This window comes from Schistocerca piceifrons, chromosome 2 (genome assembly GCF_021461385.2).
Source record: "Schistocerca piceifrons isolate TAMUIC-IGC-003096 chromosome 2, iqSchPice1.1, whole genome shotgun sequence".
Lineage (NCBI taxonomy): Eukaryota > Metazoa > Arthropoda > Insecta > Orthoptera > Acrididae > Schistocerca > Schistocerca piceifrons.
The window spans coordinates 679,515,894-679,535,921 of NC_060139.1; the positions used below are offsets into that span (position 1 = coordinate 679,515,894).

Sequence of the window (20,028 nt, forward strand, 5' to 3'; positions counted from 1 at the left end):
TCTGGTCACCTGTGGACAGCATGTTTGCAGTGCTGAGAAGTTCCTTAACCAGTATGCTCAAGGTCTCACTAAAACTTTTACAGACAGGAACTCTCATCTAAATCTACTCCACAAACAGATTTCCCATGCCATATCCACACACACTCCTAATCCTCACATCACCCACAAGAACCACCAGCAAAGGAGAAAACTCCTTATCATCCTTTATTATCCCAGACTAGAACAACTTAGCCATATTCTTCACAAGGGCTTCAGCTGTCTACGAGGGTGGTTTGAAAAGTTCTCAGAATCACCACTAGAGGTCACCACTAGCACAATGAGTTGTTCATGTGATATTCATTGGACTGTTGCCTGTAAACATATGCCACATCAGCGCTCTTGGAAGAGAGCTGTGGTGGTGACATGGCTCTGTTGTTGTTCCCACGCAGTGATTTGTGAAGATGGAAAAAATCGAGATTTGAGCAGTGAGTAAGTACTTCATAAAGAAAGGTATGAAAGCAAAGGGCATTCATGCTGATGTCCAGAATACACTGGAGGACTCTGCTCTTTCATATTCAACAGTTGCCAAGTGGACAAATGAATTTAAATCTGGTCAGGAGAGGTTAGATGATGATCTGCACAGCGGTCAGCCAAGATGTGTCACTACTTCAGAAGTAATTGCAAAAGTGCATAAAATGTTAAGGATGATCACTGACTGAAAGTACATGAATTGCTCACACTTGCCAGATGTCGTCTGAAAGGGTATATCACATGATAACTGAAGAATTAGAAATGAAAAAATTATCTGAAAGAAGGGTGCCCTGACTCTTGACGCTGGATCAAAAGCGCATGAGAATGGACATACCGGAACAATGTTTGGCCCATTTTAAGAGAAATGAACACCACAGATGAAACTTGGGTACACTACTAGACCGCAGAGACAAAACAACAATCAAAACAGTGGAAACATGCTGATTCTCCGCCACCAAAGAAAGCAAAGACAATTCCTTTGGTGGGAAAGGTCATGGCATCAGTGTTCTGGGATGCGAAGGGGATTCTGTTTTCAGATTATCTCCCCACTGGGCAAACAATTACTGGAGAATACTGTACTAACCTCCAGGACAAATTACAACAAAAGATACGTGAAAAAAGTCCAGGTTTTGCAAGGAAGGAAGTCATCTTCCATCAAGACAATGCGCCTGCACACACGTGCCGTTGCCATGATGAAATTAAACAAACTAATGTATGAATTGTTACCACACCCACCTTATTCACCTGATATGACTCTGCCAGACTCCCATCTCTTCCCAGAACTGAAAATTTTTCTTGGTGGTTAAAGATTCACTTCAAACGAAGTATTGATAGCCAAAGTTAACAACAGTTTTGCAGGCCTGGAGGAAACTCATTTTCAAGATCGAGTCAAGACACTGGAACATCGTTGAACCAAGTGCATTAATCTACAAAGAGATTACATTGAAAAATAAAAAAAAGTTTTTTGTGATGTAAGTTCTTTTTTCTACACCATTCCGAGAACTTTCCAAACCCCCCTTGTATTATGGTGCCCGGAAATGAGGAACATCCCTCCAACACTCTTTTCTACCATAACAAAAGTGATGTTCTGCCCCCTCCCCCTCCCCTGCAATCCTGGTCCATCCCTATGCTCTACCCACTCCCAACCCCTTGCCTCATTGATCATATCCCTGTGCAAGATCCAGGTGCAAGACCTTCCTCATCCACCCAGCCAGCACAGCCTACTCCAGTTTGTCATAGGCTTATCCTGTCTCATCAAAGGCAGGGCCACCTATGAAAGCAGCCATGTCATGTACTGGCTTTGTTGCAATTTCTGTATGTATGTCATTACATGTGGGTGTAGCTATGTGCTCAAATGAATGGCCACATTCAAACTGTGGCCTAATAGAGTGTTGACCAACAGGGGTAGAAAATAATGCTGAGCATAGCATACTTGATTTCAGTGGCCACTTGATAACCTGTGCCATCAGAATCCTCCAGCTCCCCCACCACCCCTATCCTCCATGTAGCTGGTAGTTATCCTGCATCACATCCTTCATTCCTATAATTCTCCTGGCCCTAGTCTCTGTTAACCTCTGGCACCCACACACTCTTCCCCATAGTCTCCTCTTCTCTTCCACTGTTCTGTCACTCCCTTACAATTCATTCCCCCCAGTCATTATCGTGCATTACACAAACTCACTGGTTTCAGTGACTGTGTGTCGCTTTCCTATCCCATGTACCTGCCATCTCCTCCTGTCTCATTCCTATCTCGTACACTGACAGTCTCTCTCCAAACCATCAGTTACCCCATCTCCTTCTTCCCCTCATCCATTACACATTACACAACTCCTCACCCCAGTTTACCTGCCAATATGCAGTCCTGGGATTTGTATCCAGCTGGCACGATGTAGCTGCACAAGTGTGTGGGCATGCTTATGTATGTGTACGATAGCTCCATAAAGGATTGATCTGAAAGCTAGTGAAGTTTTCAGCCTTCTTTGTGTGCCAGTCAACAAGTATGTGCTTCTATTACTTAGTGAGCTGTCACATATACTCCCAAATTATCAACTTCTATGTCTATATCCCTACACTACAAACATCTGTGAAATTTGTGGCAGAGGCTACAGAGTGAAATGCTTTATGGAAGTCAAGGAATGCTGAATCTACCTGATTACCTTGATCCATAGCTTTCAGAACATTATGCAAGTAAAGTACCAGTCTTTTAGGAATTAGTGCTGGCTGTCATGGGTGAGATCTTGCTGTTTGAGATACCTCATTATGTTTGAGCCCAACATTTTAATACAAGTTTTGGCCACTGATAACCTTTCCATTGAGTGCCTGTATACCCCAACAACAACAACAACAACAACACAAGTTTTGTTGATCAGTTCTGCTGCCCTTCATATAGAGAAGTGTGACCTACGCTTTCTTCCACCTATTGGGTACAGTTTTTTGTTCAAGAGATCTGCAGTGTGTTATGGTTAAAAGAGAGTTTAACTCAATCACAAATTTGGTATATAATCTGGTAAGTATTCTTCAAATAGGTAATGGGAACGCAGCCAGATGACATCATGAACAACCACGAATATTTCATCAGGATCACACCTTGCCAGTTTCAGGGAATAACCTGTAAGTTAGTTGAACACTGCACTGCGCTAACTGTGGATGATAACCAGAATACAACAATCACAGTGGCCAAAAGCACAAACTCAGATGGGGACCCTGGTACATAGCATGGCAATGTAGGTGCAAGAGCCGTGAGAGGCGTTGGCAGCAGGAGGTGCAACACTGTACATGATTGGCGGCCATAACGTAACTCTGCCATGCTTTTCTTACCAATAGGACTGGAACTGTGAGAACTTTGATGTGGTGAATATCCAGTTGAGGGCATCCACAGCAGACTGTGCCATTGTAGAGTAGCAAATGACAATGTATAGAAAATGAGAGTATGCATCAATGACAAGCAGCCAAAAGGTGTCGAGGAAGGGGGCTTCGAAATCCATGTGGATGTATTCCCTTGGCTGTGTGGGTGCCAGCCACAGTGAGTAACATCACTGCAAGCTGGCCTGGTGAGCTACACACTTGGGACACACAGCAATCAAGTGTTCAATCTTCTGGCTGACATATGGGCAGTAGACGTAGCAGTGAAACAGCATCTTTGTCTATGACACTCTCCGGTGGCCATGATGTAAGACCATAAGATGTTCTGTTGGAGAGAAGGTGGAATGACCACCTGTGGCACAACATGTTGCTTCATCAACAAGATCACACCATTGACATGAGTCAGTCTGTGTCCCAGCACAGAATAATTATGGACAGAGTCTGATGCTTGGGCCAGAGATTATTCATGCCTTTCCCTCTGGATATTCTGCCACACCTGGGTAGAGAATAGGATCTGTGCTGACAGTCTGAGTGACACAAGAACTTGTAATAGCAAAGCTGTCCACTGCCTCCATCTTAACTTGGGAGAAATTTTTGTGTGCTGTGTCGAATGCCTTTGAGGTGGACACTATCAACTACTCTGAACCACCAGAATTGCAATGAGCCAGCGCTGCCCCCAGCCCAAAGTAGGATGTATCAATAGCCAACACAAGTTGATTATGTGGCTGAATGTAGCGAGGCAAGGGGCTGAACGGGACTGTCCTTCAAAGTCATGAATGCTTTGTCATGTGCTGTCATCCAATTGATCAGCACACCTTTTTGCAGGAGCTGGTGAAAAATATGTATAGTAGCCACTTGTGAGTTGAATTTATGGTAATAAGCAACTGAAGAGCATTTTTTTTCAAAAGTGAATAAATTTTCATTTTTCTGGAACTCAAATTTTTGTGGTTACATATCAAGTTGCAATGCATGGTCTACTGAAAGAGTTTGGTAAAAATTTGATATTTTCTGTTATATGTGGCTGAAAACTAAAAGTTTCTGAAAAATTTGATATTTGCTCTCAGGCAGTTAATCCACAAGTCAATAAATGCAAACTGTAGTTTTCTTCTGAGAGACTTGAAGGGCAAATAGCACTGTAGGATGTCGCTGTCAATGAAATGAAATGATTGTATGGCATTGTTGGCCAGAAGGCCTCATCTGGGGAAGTTCGGCCGCTGTATTCCAAGTCCTTTTTAGGTGATGCCACATCGGCGACTTGCAAGTCAATGATGATGAAAATGATAATGAAGGACACACAACATCCAGTTCCCAGCTGGGAATCGAACCCGGGCCCCCTGTGTGGTAGGCAGTCAATGATAATATGAGAGTGTTTTCTGGAATCAAAGAAAAAAGGAAATAAAAACAATTACTATAGGCAACCAATTGCTGCCAGAACCAAAATAGAAATTGGTGATTTATACAATAACATTAATTACTGATTGTCACTCATTATAAGCCTGCTTTGTGAGGGAGAAGTTTGCAATAAAAGAGTAGGTTGTTAGAGTATAAAATGGAGCTTAATACAAGTGATTCAGAAAATGGTATGCATATAACTGAGTCTTCAAATGGTAGGAAGTCCAGGTCAGAAGTGAAGCAACCAAGAAATCCAAGAAGACTGAGAAAATGCAAGGTATTACCTGTTCACATGGACTACCAGACATACCAGTGAACTCAAAAGCCTTACGAAGAAAATAATGCAAAGCAGCTGATCACAGATGTGATGATACCTACTTTTCATCATCATGTAAATAGTTTGAACAAAATTGACCAGGGTAAATTATTACCAAAATACATGGTAATCACATCATCAAAATGCAATAACATCAAGAAAGAAGGAAAAAGGAATAATACTTTTACAGTAAAGTACAACATGTGCACAACATTTCAACCAACATCTGGGGTGTCCAAAGACAGACTGTGAAATTTGGCCATTAAATATCATGTAATAGAGAAGTTATCAGCTGAAAACAACAGGGGGAGACTGCAGCTTTACTAAAGATAAGGAAGTTACACAAGCTGTGGAAACATATCAAAAGTTATAAGTGTAGAGAGAGCCACTGCGAGGAAAAAGTCCAAAAGAGGATATTTTCCATCTGAGCTGAAGACAATCAAAATGGAAAAAGACTACTGAAAAATGAAACATATTCTTTCACCAACTGAATACTATGATATGCTGGAACAAAATCACATCATCAAGATAATAAAGACTGAGTAGTAAAGGATCTCAAATCCACTACTCTAAAAGCCCAATGATCTAAGATTCCTTCACTGCTCAGTGAGATATGGCTTATGAAAAGTCTAAAAAGAAGGCACTGTTGTCAGTATTGGACACTTACAATGGAAGTTCTGTAGAGGTAGAGGTGCAGAAAGCCAGAACTGATGATATGTCATAACTTATGAGGCATTTTAACATACCAGAAAGAGCAGAAGAGTTTTCGAAAGATATTGTTGATAGTGATCAATAGATTTCCAGTTTAGTATTGTTGTAGCCAGTATTTTGTATTATATTTCAATAACATTTGTTGCTATTTTGCACTTTTTCTTATCAAATACTTATGGAAGAGTATGATACTATAGTGTTATATTATAGTAGATTGGTGTATTTCTATGAAAAATGAACAAAAAAGTAGCTTTCTTTGTAATTAATATTAAGGATAAAAAAGAAACAGAAGAAACACTTTTAAAGTGTATATAAAGGAAAGTTTTAACTTCCATCTTTGCATTTATTGATCTTTGAAAAACTTGGAAACTTTGTCCCTCTCCTCTGATATAAAAAATGAAAATTTTAGAAAACTCTAACACATAATCAGAATTATGCCTACAAAATCAATGTAAATTTTAAATTATTCCCTTTTGTAATTAATATTTTGGTATAATATTTCAAATATGTATTTCCTCAGAAATTTCCTCTTTTGCATTTATCAGCTTCTGAAAAAAAACTCTCATCATCTTTGCCCAGGAAAGCCTGAACCTCCTTCAATTTAGTAAATTGAGGAAGAGTATCAGTGGCAGTGACATCTGTATCACTATTGGTAAATATGTGCCTGAGGTATTCAACAGAAGTTTGAAAGAAGTGAGATTTATCCAGATTAGACTTGAGACCTATGTCCTGCGGAGTTTGGAACAGAAGCCAAAGGGTGCCGCAGATGCTCTGTGGCCATAATTTTGTCCAAATAGTTCATACAGCAGGGGACATGTTATGTGAGTTGCTCCAAGAAACACTGATAAAGAGCTGAAGCACCTGCCATCTCAAAAACCAAATGTTTATACTTGTAGAGACGGTAAGGGGCTTTCACGGTAAGCAGCTGCTGATATTCATCATTAAGTGGGAGCTGCTTATATTTCTCTGATAAATCCAACCTGGAAAAGTACTGTTCTTCTGCCAGTTTTGTCATCAATTCATCCAGATGATGGATGGGGTACATGCTGTTCACAGCCTGTGCACTAATCGTCAACTTAAAATTATCAAAAAACTGGAGCTGTCCAGATAGTTTCTTGATGATTACATGTGGTGTAGTTCATTTGCTGGATGAAATACAGCCAATCACAGCCAAAGCCATAAACCAGTTGAGTTCCTTCTTAACTTGATAACGAAGTGACATTGGCACTAGCCTATCCCGAACAAAACAAGGCTGCGCCTTTGGTTTAATGGTAATAAGGGCAGCAAAATGCTTAGCCCAGCCAATCTCAGGTGAAAAGATGTCCAAAAAATTCTTGCAAAGTTCACCAAGTTCCTTGCAAGGTACTTGGTCAGAACTGGTTAAGCGATTCGGCAACTGTGACTCTAAATGCTGTGAAAGCATCCAAGCCAAACAAGTTCTCCATGAAAGCAGTATCCATCACAAGAAAAGTTAACAGGTGGACTATCACCTTGTATGTAAATTGTCTGAGATTAGTGATTTGTTGTTTGTTGTAATTTACAGCTTGATGTGAAGCTGGAGACAATGACGGTGCACTACAGAGAAGATATACATGATAAGTAATTAGAGACATTGTGGCATCTGTATGTACTTGCAACTGAAGTGGCTTCCCAGTGAGACATACATTGATGATCAATTTGTTATAAGCTGTCACAGGGTTGTCACATGTAGAGTTGAAGATATTAATGTCCATCAGTTGAAGGGCCAAGTATGGGACGCAAGTGGACATGCTTGACATGCGGCCACAATGTATGCTTTCTTCCAATGGTGGTGGTAGGAGGACCAATGCTTGGGACAGTTGGGCTTCTCATGTTCAACAAAACAAATGGGGAATGATTGAAGTGATTTGTGGGCAACAGCCCACCATAGATGTGTTCATGTGGTAGGTGGTTTACACACAAGCTGTACCACTGCAATTTCTGCCTCCAAGGATATGCCTGAACCCAAGTTCCTGCCATTGGCCAAGTTGACAGTGGCCACGTCTGCTCAGGAATCCAACTGGTGGCTTGCCATACAAGAAACTTTGAATGATGAAACAGGTGACACATTTTGTCAAATGAGAGGAAAAAGGGTTCCTGAAGTGAGGTCCACTTTCTTAACAACTGATACAAGAACGGGAAGGGGGGGAGTGAAATCCATGAGAGAAAAAGAACCTTAATGTTCTAAGCATCTGTTACCTTGAAGACATTTAAGTGGTGCTGTAAACACACCTCGTATGCCTCCCAGTGCTCTGCACACTCATCATAGGTGTGGAAGGGAGGTTGATGGGCTGGCAAATGTTGGGGCTGTGCCAGTAGTCTGGTCAACACCCTGTGCAACATGACACTGTATTCCTGCTGTTTAATTCCAAATGACACTGGCTTTGCTGCTGCAGCAAACTTTGAAGAACCGTCTCCAAAGACATGCTGATCATCATTATCAAACTGCCAAGAAATACACTTGAAAAGTCCATTCACACTCATCACCATTCACATTGTAATTCCACTCACAAATAAGAACATGCACAAAGTTCTAAATTTTTTAATGTGAACACAAGTACAGAGTAGAAGTCAGGCCAAGTTTATGATACAAACCACATTTTATCCTGAGAGGGGAGTCCAGTTACTACCAGCAAATACAGTAGCAAATGAAGAGAGTCTGCTCTGCTCTGGGAATATATGATGTTAGTCTGTTGCAAGCCATCAGTGGCACCTAAAGGCCATGGGACAATGCAGTCTTCTGATGTGTGATTGGGCTGCTACCTGATGGCTGGCCCTGTGCCACCTGCTGCTGGTGCAGGCAGGCAAACTGAATCACGATGGATTATGACTGCAGCTGGCAAAATGTTGTAGTAGCCACAGCACTGGTGCCAGTATAAGACAAGTGTTAACACATTGGTTACCATAGCTACATCATCCAATCATGGGTTACCAAGACACATACTAGCAATCTTCAATTATATCTGGTGTAGGGTGAAGAAAAGCATAATTGCTCCTATTCTGAAACCAGGTAAAATCCACATAAAATAGACTGCCATAGACCTATCAGTCTCTCAAACAGTGTGTGTATGTTACATATATGAATGGTGAATTGGTGGCCATGTTGGATCCTTGAGATAAAGGGCGTTTTGTCCAACAGCCAGTATAGATTTTTGGAGGGCCGATACACAGCTGACCACTTTATTTGGCTGGAGTCTATTACAAGGACAGCTTATGCCCACTGCCAGTACCTCAATGATGTCTTCTTTGACTTGAGGAAGGCTTATGATACCTCACTCCATTATAACACCCATAGAGGCCCCCTCCCAGTTTTTATCTGGAATTTTTTGTCCCTCCTGTTGTTTTGTGTCCAAGTTTGGACATCCCGTAGTATGCTCCATATACAGACGAATGCTGTCCCAGAGGGGTGTGTGCTAGGTGTGACTTTTTTTTCTGATAGTGATTCATGGAACTGCAGAGGCTGTGGAGCTATGATCTCATCATCACTATAGGTAGACAACTTTTATATTTACTACAGTTCTTCAACGACGAAGGCTGCTGAATGCCAGCTGCAAGGTGCCACAACAAAAGCACAATACTGAGCTCTCACCCATGGCTTCCAGTTTCTTTTGTTAATAAGTGTTGGTGTGGTACGTCATTACCTTGATCCATGGCTTTCAAAATATCATGTGAGAAAAGTGTGAATTAGATTTCTCATGATTTTTGTTTTCAGAATCCATGCTGGTTATTGTGGATGAGCTAAGTCTGTTTGAGATACCTCATTATGGTTGAGCTAGCAGTGTATTGTGAGATTCGGCTACAAATGGATGTCAGTGATACAGGATGGTAGTTTTGTGATATTTGGCAACAAATAGCTGTCAGTGATACAGGATGGTAGTTTTGTTGATCACTTATGCTACCATTGTTGGAGATGGTTATGACTTTTGCTTTCTTCCAACCATTAGGTAAAGTCTTTTGTTTTTGGAATGTGTATTATATTATAGTTAAAAGAGGGAATAACTCAGCCAGAAATTCTGTATAGAATGTGAGAGGAAATCTAGCAGTTCTTAGAACCTTGTTAAGCTTCAGCAATTTCAATTATATGCCCCTGCAACTGACATAATATGTTGCATTCATCTTTGAAGTGGTGCAAGAATTACACTCTATAGCAACAAATGACTTAAAAATAAACAAGTAAATATAGAATCATTAAATTATATGATGTTGCTTGAACTGCCTTTGTAATCAATCAATCATGCAATGAAATAGCCCGAGGCAATATGTGCAGGTTGTCGGAGGCAGCCGTAGACTCCAGACAATACACAGGGGCATCCAACAACTGACTCATAGCCCAACAACTGTCACAGACAGTTGCCAAGTGGTCTAACTGATGACATACCTCACACATGGCATCCACGAGCAGACAATCTAGTTAAAAATGCAACAAATGACTATTGGGGAAGGGCCACTGGGGCTCACCTGATGAGTGGAAGGATGATGACTCCAAGGATTCAAAAACCACTGCAGGTGGGAGTTACAATCCATTACGACCTTATGACTGGCATGACCCTTCTGGGAAAATGAGGAAGCACTGCAACACCACTGCACCATAATTATCAACAGCGTCAACACACAGCAACTCAGTGGGAGGCGAGGCTGCCTGGGGTACCCTGCAGAGCATAGAGGACTGTTACCATGCATACCTAATTGAGCCACTTGCCAATTACCATAGAGGATGTTACTTGCAGCCACTGTCAGCTATGTGATTCTGCAGTTTAGGCAATTTCTGCTAAGGAAGGGTCGGATGATGTCAATGCCTGACTATGAACCTCAGGATCAGGCACTAACTGTGTCCAGTCAGCGAGTCTTCATAATAGGTAGCACATGTGGGGCACACAAAATAACACTTGTATGAGAGGCCCTGCAAATCCAGGTAACATACAACTGCCCAAGGCACTTGTGGTGTTGGCTAAACACCAACTGTGCCACTACTACATGAGTTTAGTGTCTGAAATACTGTGTCAACAACTGACAAAGCTCATCAAAGGGGTGTTTCTTGGGCTCAAAGAAGGTATTCAAATTTTGGACAACTTTGCACAAACCCACGCTGCTGAACAACAGCAAGCTGTCCTAACCAACAGGATCGACAATACACCTTACCTGGCTGGGCACCAAGAAGCAGTGCAGGTAATTCTCCCATGTTTTCACAGACTCAATGAAACCAGCTAATGGTGGTGGAGAAGAAAACTGCAAAAAAAGGTACATAGACCATTGCCAGCAGGGCAAGGGCATGAAGCAGATCTGTATTCTGCTGCTGCTGGTGTTCCTTCTGTAGGTGCAACCATTCCTGCCAGCACTGCAGAAATGCCTGGTTTGTGGTGGCCCAAAATTAACACTAGGTAAGGGAAACAAAAGCAATGTTGTTGCACTACATCATCAGCATGGGCACTTCATGTGCCAATGATGATTCAAAAATAACTTGGGAACAGAACCTCATGAGAGGAATTAAACCTAGCCATTGGAGTCAATCTATGGGAAGCAGAGTCCAAAACCTTGTAGAGACATGCACATGAATAATCAGCATGCCATGATTGGGGTGGCTAATGATGAGCACTCAGCAACAACACTTGGCATGAAGTAGAAGGTGAGGTCTGCAGAGTTTGAACTCAGCATGAGCACCTGCCTCATTGGTTTACTGCCACCCACAGGTAAATACGTCTGTAAGTTGGTCTGTCTGACTTACATGTAGCATATGCCCTCCATGGCAGATTTCCACACTATTCCACTGCGCAACCCACACCAGGTATACTAAAACATTAATATAAAGGAAGGGTTGGTAAGTTATACTTATTCATTACCATATTATAATCTAAAACAAAATAAAAATTCACTTTTCTTATATTCTTGTTTGTCCTTCTGCTATGAATGTGGCATGGTGCTTCCCTTTAATTTTTTTAAGAAACCAAGGCAGGTTTTTTTTCTATTGGACCATGATTCTAATCCTTACAGTATGTAGGAGATTGTTATTATCATAAGGTTATTAATGGCATTTTTCAAGCCTTTAATATTTTGGTGCATGATATTAGATTTACTCTCCAATTTATTTATTTTTGAAATTTTAGTCTCTTTCTGTGCTGCCTGTCCAGACAAATATGTTAAGAAAAATAAAGGAACCCTTTAGACCAAGTAGTCAAAGGAATTTTATTATGCAAGATCATGCAACCCCCCCCCCCCTCGCCCTCCCTCCACCTCTGGTGTATGGTCACCCCTCCCCACTGTCCCACCACCACCATCCTTATTCTCTTAGCTGAAAAGGTTTGCTAACCTCTCTTTCCCCTTTCTATTAAAATCTCCTAATATTATCAACTGCAACAGATCTAGTGCAAGCTTTCTAGGAAGCTTGCAGTAGCCCTCACAGTTTCCAGTTATCTTGCTTTGCAGCTTTGTGAAGTCCAAGTTGATTCACTGTAGTACAGTTCTGGCTACATAGACAGTTACACTGCTGAAAGAGGACATCACCATCAGGGAAGACATCAACATGAAAGGATGGAAGTGATTTGCAGCTGTCAGCATTTCTTTGATTACTACCACAGGTCCCATGCGAGCACAGGAGAATGTCTCCCATTGCATAATAATGTTCCCACAAGCCTGCATCCATGGGGCGCTGCACGTATCGAGCCACCGTTCACCTCAATGACAGTGTTAATGGAGATGACCAGCGATGTAGTGTAGAAAAAATGTGACTCACCTGAAGAGCTAACACAATTACATTGATTGACAGTTAAATCCCAATGGTCCCATGCCCACTGCAGTTTTAATTGATGACGTCGTTGGATCAACATGTGAACACATTGGGGTAGTCTGCTGTGGAGCTCCATGTTCACCAACATATAATGAATGATGTACTTTGAAAACACTTGGGCTTTTACCAACATTGTGCTCTTTTGGCAGAGATGCCACAGATCACTGTCTATCCTACTTTACAAAGCAGACAAGCCTCTGAACACAACATTTTGTGGAGAGTCATGGACGTCCAACCACTTAGCACCTAGTGGTGGTTTCACTGTCCTTCTACCTCTTTCTGTAGATGCTCAACAGTAGCAAATGAACATTCAACCACCTTTGCCACTTTTGAGATACTCATTCACAGGCTCTGCATAATAATAATATACCCTTTGTCAAAGTCACTTACCTTAATGGATTTTGCCCAGATCAGAAATTATAAAACAGAAATGAATGGTAAATGATAAATATATTCAGTAATCACAAAACAAACACGAGGCTGCTTGGAGAATTATAAAAGCAGAACTAGGTACTACTAACAGAACTACTTGTGATACTACCAGTATCAGACTCAATGAAGTGAATAATTTCTTTATTAATCCTAGTAATGAAGGACACCCAAATCAACAAAATGCCTACTATAATCAGGCACTGATAAATATTTAGAAAAAAACAAAGTTATTCATATTGCACAACAAACCTGCAACATCCTTATTCAAGTGCAGACAAACTGCTGTCTTTGATGTTGAAGTAGCAATAGCAAAACTCAGCAGCTCAAAATCAGAATACTTGTATGGTTTGTCAGATTTTGTTAAAAAGATAGCAGACATTATACTACAAACACCCTGTTTACTAACAAGCTGAATTTTTATGAGTTTGTTCTTTTCCAGCCTGCTTGAAGATAACAGTAGTTATCCCTCTACAAAAAAGGAGACAAGTCATGTGTTGATAACTACTGTTCTGTTTCTCTTATACCAACATTTTTGAGCAAATTTACAAACATTTCACCTGCAATGTAACGCTGACAAACTATCAGTATGACACCAGGAAAAATTCAGCTACACTGAAAACTGTTGAATTTGTTGTTTCGACAGTATTCAATGCCTCTGAAGCAAAATATTCTTTTTGTGCCCTACTGATTGACCTCAGCAAGACATTTGAATCTATGAGTCATCAGATTCTAACAGATGGACTGAGGTGCTGTCTCATTTGAGATTCAGAACTAACCCTTATAGAATTGTATCTTGACAACAGGAAGCAAAACATACAATTAAATGGTATGAGCTCTGGAATCCTAGATGTTTCAAGAGGCATTTCTCAAGGTTTTGTACTGTGACTCTTATTGTTTATAATCCATATTAATGACCTACCCAGTATTATGCCATGTAAATCTGTTCTGTATGCTGATGACACCATTTTCATTGAAACTGGAAATGACATAGAAGATCTAAGATCTAAAGGAACAAAGCAAAGCCAACCTAAGAATTTCTAGTAACTAGTTTAAAGGCATTTAATTCACTGAACTGTAAACCAAAATAAAACATAAAATATAATATTTTGTTTATGCAATACTACAAATGACTTTATGTCGGTTAAACTTCTTGGTGTGCACTCGGATTCCAAATTAACTTGAAATTTCCACACAGATTCTGTGTGCACTAAATTATCAAGAGTCATACACCTTTAACATAAACTTAGAGCATTAGTGAGTGAAAACATGATCCTCAGCTCCTATAATGCATTTTTCGTAGCCGCATAACACGCTGCATACTGCTTTCGGGCAGCTCCACTGGGGTAAAAAGAGTTTTTAATCTGGCAGAAAAAGGTTGTCAGATGTGTAGGAGGTACTTTCAAAAACAATATATCTTGTAGGCTGATTTTCAAGAAACTGGGTGTCATAACAGTCCCATTATTATTTATTACTCAATTGCTTAGAAAATCAAGAGAGCTACACGTTAAGGTAATTATTTCATTGTCATAATACACATCACAAAGAAAAGACTGACCAACCCTTTATGAGGCTAAGCAAGACTCAAAATAGCTATACATACCTTGGAGTAAAACTGTTCAATGCACTGCCACACTATCTCATGGCAAACATTTAGAAATGTTCTACAAAACTCGCTTAAGAAGAAAGCTTTCTATGATACAGAGGAGTTTTCTGATAGTGCGAAAGAGGATGCAAAATTTTAACTTATACTCATTGTATGTGTGCAAATTTATATGATTTCATTATTTTATTTATTATTATATGTACCATTATGTGTTATTCAGTTTGTACAAACTATTAACATCAATAGTGTGCAAAATGATCGAACATGAAATAAATAAATGTAGAGACATTAGCAGCAATTAACTGCAAAACAAGGAATGTTGTTTGGACAGAACATAGTGTAAACTTTTCCATTCAAACATATGATGCTTGTTAAATAAGAGAGGTGAAGTTCTCATCTCACCACAGGAAATTTTAAGATCTAAATGTTTCTCTACAAATGTGTTAAGCATCTCAGAATGTCATCAGGAAGTCACAGAAATTCAGCACATTTATCAACATGGATCTTACTATAGGTTTAATATAAGAAGAAGGGGCATGCGTATATACACTAAAACTGGAATAAGCTGTGAGGTTGTAAAGTAAATGAGTAATGCTTTGAACAGCTCTCTGAGTTTGGTAATAGACTTAGAAATTTACAAGATACTGATTTTGTTTGTGTACTGGATTCAACAGGAAAATTTTAAACATTGTTTAGCACATAACAAGGATTTGTATGAGAGTTATCTGAAATAACTGGGAGGCTATAGAAAGTCAAGATTTCAATACTGATTTTGAGTCAAACAAAAGTGATTGATGGCATTGTATGTAACTGATGTTTAGCTTCAGTTTGTTTCCCACAGTAACATTACCAACAAGAATGGAAGGACATAGCACAATAGAGGTTGATAATTTATTGCTGAATCCAACTGTCTTCATGAAATGTGTGTGAGAGCCATGATAATTGGTTCATTTGACAATGTTTATTAAATGGCAGCAATGAAACAGCACTGTTTTTCTTGTTAGGCTAAGAAGGGAAAGATACAGTTTCACACAATGATAACTGCTGATTCACTCATGCAATACAGAGAGAATTTACTGGATGAACAGTGGGAATGTGAAGGGATAATGAAAATGAGACACAAGTTCTTGCAAATTAAAACTCAAAATTTTTGAAACACTATGTTTATCAGTAATAAAATATACTAATGTTACAGTTTAATGAAATGTATTGGCTATCTATAATGTCCTTAACTGATAGAGTATGGTTCATATAAGATTTGCACATATTATTTTGGTGTCAGGCAGGTAAAATGCAGACATGCGACAATAGTTTGTACACTCATATTTTTAGCAGTTTTCTATGCTGGCTGTTAACATGAGGAACAGCATTGTGGAGCAAAGGTAGAATACTGCTGACAGCTTTTAAAATCTAGAGACATCTTGTATTTTAAGTTGTATGGAGAATAGTGGCAAATGGCAAAGCAGGTTTGAGATTTGATGACAAATGGCTCAGGGTACATTTGCTACTAATCAATATCCATTACATACTATGACTCTACTCCAAATTTATATTGAATCAATACATTTGTCTGTGTGCTGTAGTGGGGCAGGGCAGGATGCAAGTTCAATTTGCAAAAATTAAAAGATTGTAACTTTTTCTGGTGGCACTGGTGGCGCAATGGGTGGGGGGTGGGGGGTGGGGGTAAACCTGCACTCTACCGGCTATTTGCACATAGACCCGTGACTTTGCCAGTATATGAACCACTGAATGTGCTCTGTACAAAGGTACAGAAATGCTGTATGAAGTTGCATAAATTCTTTGTCTAAAGTAGTAAGATAATAACTAGAGCTGACAATGAGCACTGGCTTGCTTTTCATATCTGCTATTGTCCTAACATATATGTACACACGTAAACAATCCTAGAAATAATTTCCATAGTTATATGTGGTAATAGATTAGTAATAATCATAATCATTGGCTAGTATGCTTTACAGATTTCACCTCTGCAGCTGTGTGGCCAGCTAGGCTGACTGTCATGCAGAGGAGCAGGGTTCAATTCCCCATACTGCCAGGAGTTTTTCCTTGGTGTGAGGACTATAGGAGGTGCACTAACACCTGTGAGGTCAAATGAGGAGCTGCTTGACTGATTACTAGCTGTTGCAATATCAAGAAACCTGACAACGACCAGGAGAAAACATATTCTTATTGACAAACTACCCTACAGGAGTAAAACTAAACCCATTATTGGCAAGAAAGTATATTGACTCCTGCAACATAAAGAGCTAATTCCACATCTGTTAACCTACTACACGTTACTTTCCAAAGGCTTTAAAGATCAGCTCAAAAGTAATAATGTTTGTTGATTACTTGAACATACTGAAGAAGGGTCAAAAGTGAACTAAGCCAGATACAACCTAGGCAACAGATGAAGAGATGTACATATGCTGGAAAGCATATAGTTTAAGTCTTAATTTTATGAAAACTCTTATTATACAGTTATAGGTAAATAAAAATGATTTGTATTGACCAGAGATTGACATTGCTGGTCAGATACTTGATAAAACAATGGATTTCTTGTTTTGTAGTTCCCAACTGGATGAACAAACTGAGACATGGTCAGCACATTTATGAACTGAAGACAGGAAAATTGGTATTTTTTTGCGATATTTTGCCCCTTGCCATCCCACTGAAATATTTTCTGGCATACAACAATCAAAAGTTGATACATTATTTTCTTCAGTAAAAGCAAGCAATAAAATATTTTTCTGACATTGATTAAAAAAATCTTACAGTTCTTATACTTGCTTACCAGCAGATGACAAACGTTTATATGAATTGTGACTTATTCAATAACAATGCAGGAGAGAGAAACAATTGCCATTGATACTTTGTGATTTGTCAGTGGCTCTGATTTTGAAGTTGATGTTGATTTCTAAACATATTGTGTAACTCTTATGCAAGTGTGTGGTGTAGTGTATTGTATATTGTTTTGTATATTTTACAACTTCTTATTTTCCAGAAGAAATGTGTCTACCTGTTATTGATCATCGACCTTCTGATCAATGTGATAACTACAGCAGTACTCACAAAGGGATTAAAAATATCTCAGAATGTACTACAAATATATCATGGGAACATTGGGAGAATGGACAGATGGGTGTGGATAAAGGAGAAGTAAGTTTTCATTAGTTACATATTCAGATTTTTCAGATTGATTCAAAAATTTCTCAATCATGCAATACTGTTATTTGGGTGGTTATGTTTTATTTTTTTTTTTTTACAGATAATTTGCATGATTTCAATCAGAATGGAATGGGTCAATTTATAGGCTGCATATATATATATATATATATATATATATATATATATATATATATATATATATATATATATATATATATATATATATATCTCTCTGTGTGTGTGTGTGTGTGTGTGTGTGTATTGCAGGTCACCAAAACACCAAAATACTAAAATAGCTTATATTTAATAAAGGTGGTAAAACTGAACATTTTTATGAGTCACTGAAAACTAAAGTAACAAGTGTGCTGGACTGGCGAATTTAGTGTACTACAATATAAGGATGTAGACAATGTGACATACAGAAGTTTGGATGGGTCCAGGGTGCATGCATGAATAGCCAAAGTGGTTAAGGAAGTCACTCACAACAAGTGGGAAATCCTTGTTTTCATATGCTGCTATTGTGTAGTAAAGCTATACCTAACATAGCTAATGTCAGGGAATTTGTAGTCAGTTAATTAATTTAAAAAATTGTAATGTTGTAAAGCACTATATCTAACTCTGGTGTTTAAAAATCTTTGGTGCCATAGATATAAAGGAAATGCCACTATACATACACCCATTAAACTCCATTTGTCCAGTGAAAGAAAATTTATTATTATAATATTTTTTACGTATTGCATTATATATTTATCATCTCATCACTGCTTCATAATGATATTGTACAAGCCAATACATAAATAAACAAACTGTGCCAATTTTAAATTATTATGTAGATAATTAATGAAGTAATAAACTTTATCCTTCTTCTCAGCTTCCTTTGCGAACCTTGAACTGTTCATTATAATTCATCTTTGAAGGAAAAGACACCAATTTTTATATAATACTTTGTTTGCAGTTAGGTAATATCATTTGTTACCTGTGATATTTCCTGGATGAGCATCATTTCTATCTCCATGTGAGTGTTGAACAGCTCCAGATGGGCTTTTTAATGTAATTTTATCTAGCCTCTCACCACATTGTGGTTATGTGCTGATACAGTCGTGCTCTCATGTAACATGCACCATCCATATTCAATTGTAGGCCTGTGTCATTGTACTTAAATTCTGCTCCATACGATACTTCAATGGCCCAAGCTTAGTGTCCCACACCTTAAAGATCCAAAAATGACTGTCTTTGTTCATGAGATCATTGGAGAGATGGTTCTAGATTACTTGTGATGTAATACAGTCTCAGAAGGAGGAAGAGCAGATTTATTATTTCTGCTACCTCATACTCAATGTTGTATTGCTTCTACAAGCAGTACTTGTCCTCTGTCTACTGGCATTTGTTGTATCACCATCAAATTTATGACATGTTATAAATCCTTGAGTATCTCTTCACTGCGCATCAATTGATCTAATCTAAACATGGAGAATTGTACAGTAGGAAGGCTGTATGCATGATTGAATGACATTGGCATGCAAAAAGAAAATAATTTTTGACCTCATTATTAGACGCAGCATTCATACTTGATATTTAAATAAAAAGCTAGTCAGGAGTTTGTGACAGATACCAGTCAGTACTATACAATGGCCTCATGCACTAACTGCTCACATCATCTGGGTAGCATATCATTTTATATCATAACTGATGTTGTTTTTATGTTAGGTTTCTAAAGTGGCTTAGTGTATGCTATACATGACCTATTATAAATATTATGTATCTTAGAGCCTTAGCCTGAGAATGGTCCCGTAAACCACATTTGGTAACCAGAATTAAAAATAAAAAAAAATAAAAAAAAAAAAAATATTGCAATCTGGACTGCTTTTTATTAAAATGGAAATAGATATCCTATAGAAACTCACAGTCTATATCTTACTAATTCTGTTGTAATCTTGTGCTGACTTGGTTGTGGGTATTGTCCCCTTTGAGTTGATCTCATTTTCCCTTATGTAAAGGCTTTTTTAGTGGTAAGATCACATGTAATCTTGTAAACGAAGCCCTAGCAGAGCCATGCAAGAAAAACTATCCTGCTGGTAATGCTGTACTGTTGCTAAGGCCTTTGGTTGTGTACATAATATCATTCTACTGGGGCAGCTGAACTTTTATGGTGTTCCAATATAATGGACGCAGTATTGACCCTTAAGTGGGTGTGCCTATGTATAAAGTGTTTCAACCACAAATAACATTGTCTTGTAG

At 38.9% G+C, this 20,028-nt stretch overlaps 1 protein-coding gene across 1 annotated transcript in view; it reads left to right on the forward strand.

The window, feature by feature from the left end:
- Positions 1-7,764: 7,764 nt before the first annotated feature.
- LOC124775744 (G-protein coupled receptor 54) overlaps positions 7,765-20,028 on the forward strand; it is a 74,189-nt gene continuing 61,925 nt past the window's right edge. The window contains exons 1-2 of the mRNA XM_047250573.1: positions 7,765-7,870; positions 17,627-17,781. Of these exons, the coding sequence (XP_047106529.1) occupies positions 7,765-7,870; positions 17,627-17,781 (261 nt within the window). The remainder of the gene's footprint in view (positions 7,871-17,626; positions 17,782-20,028) is intronic.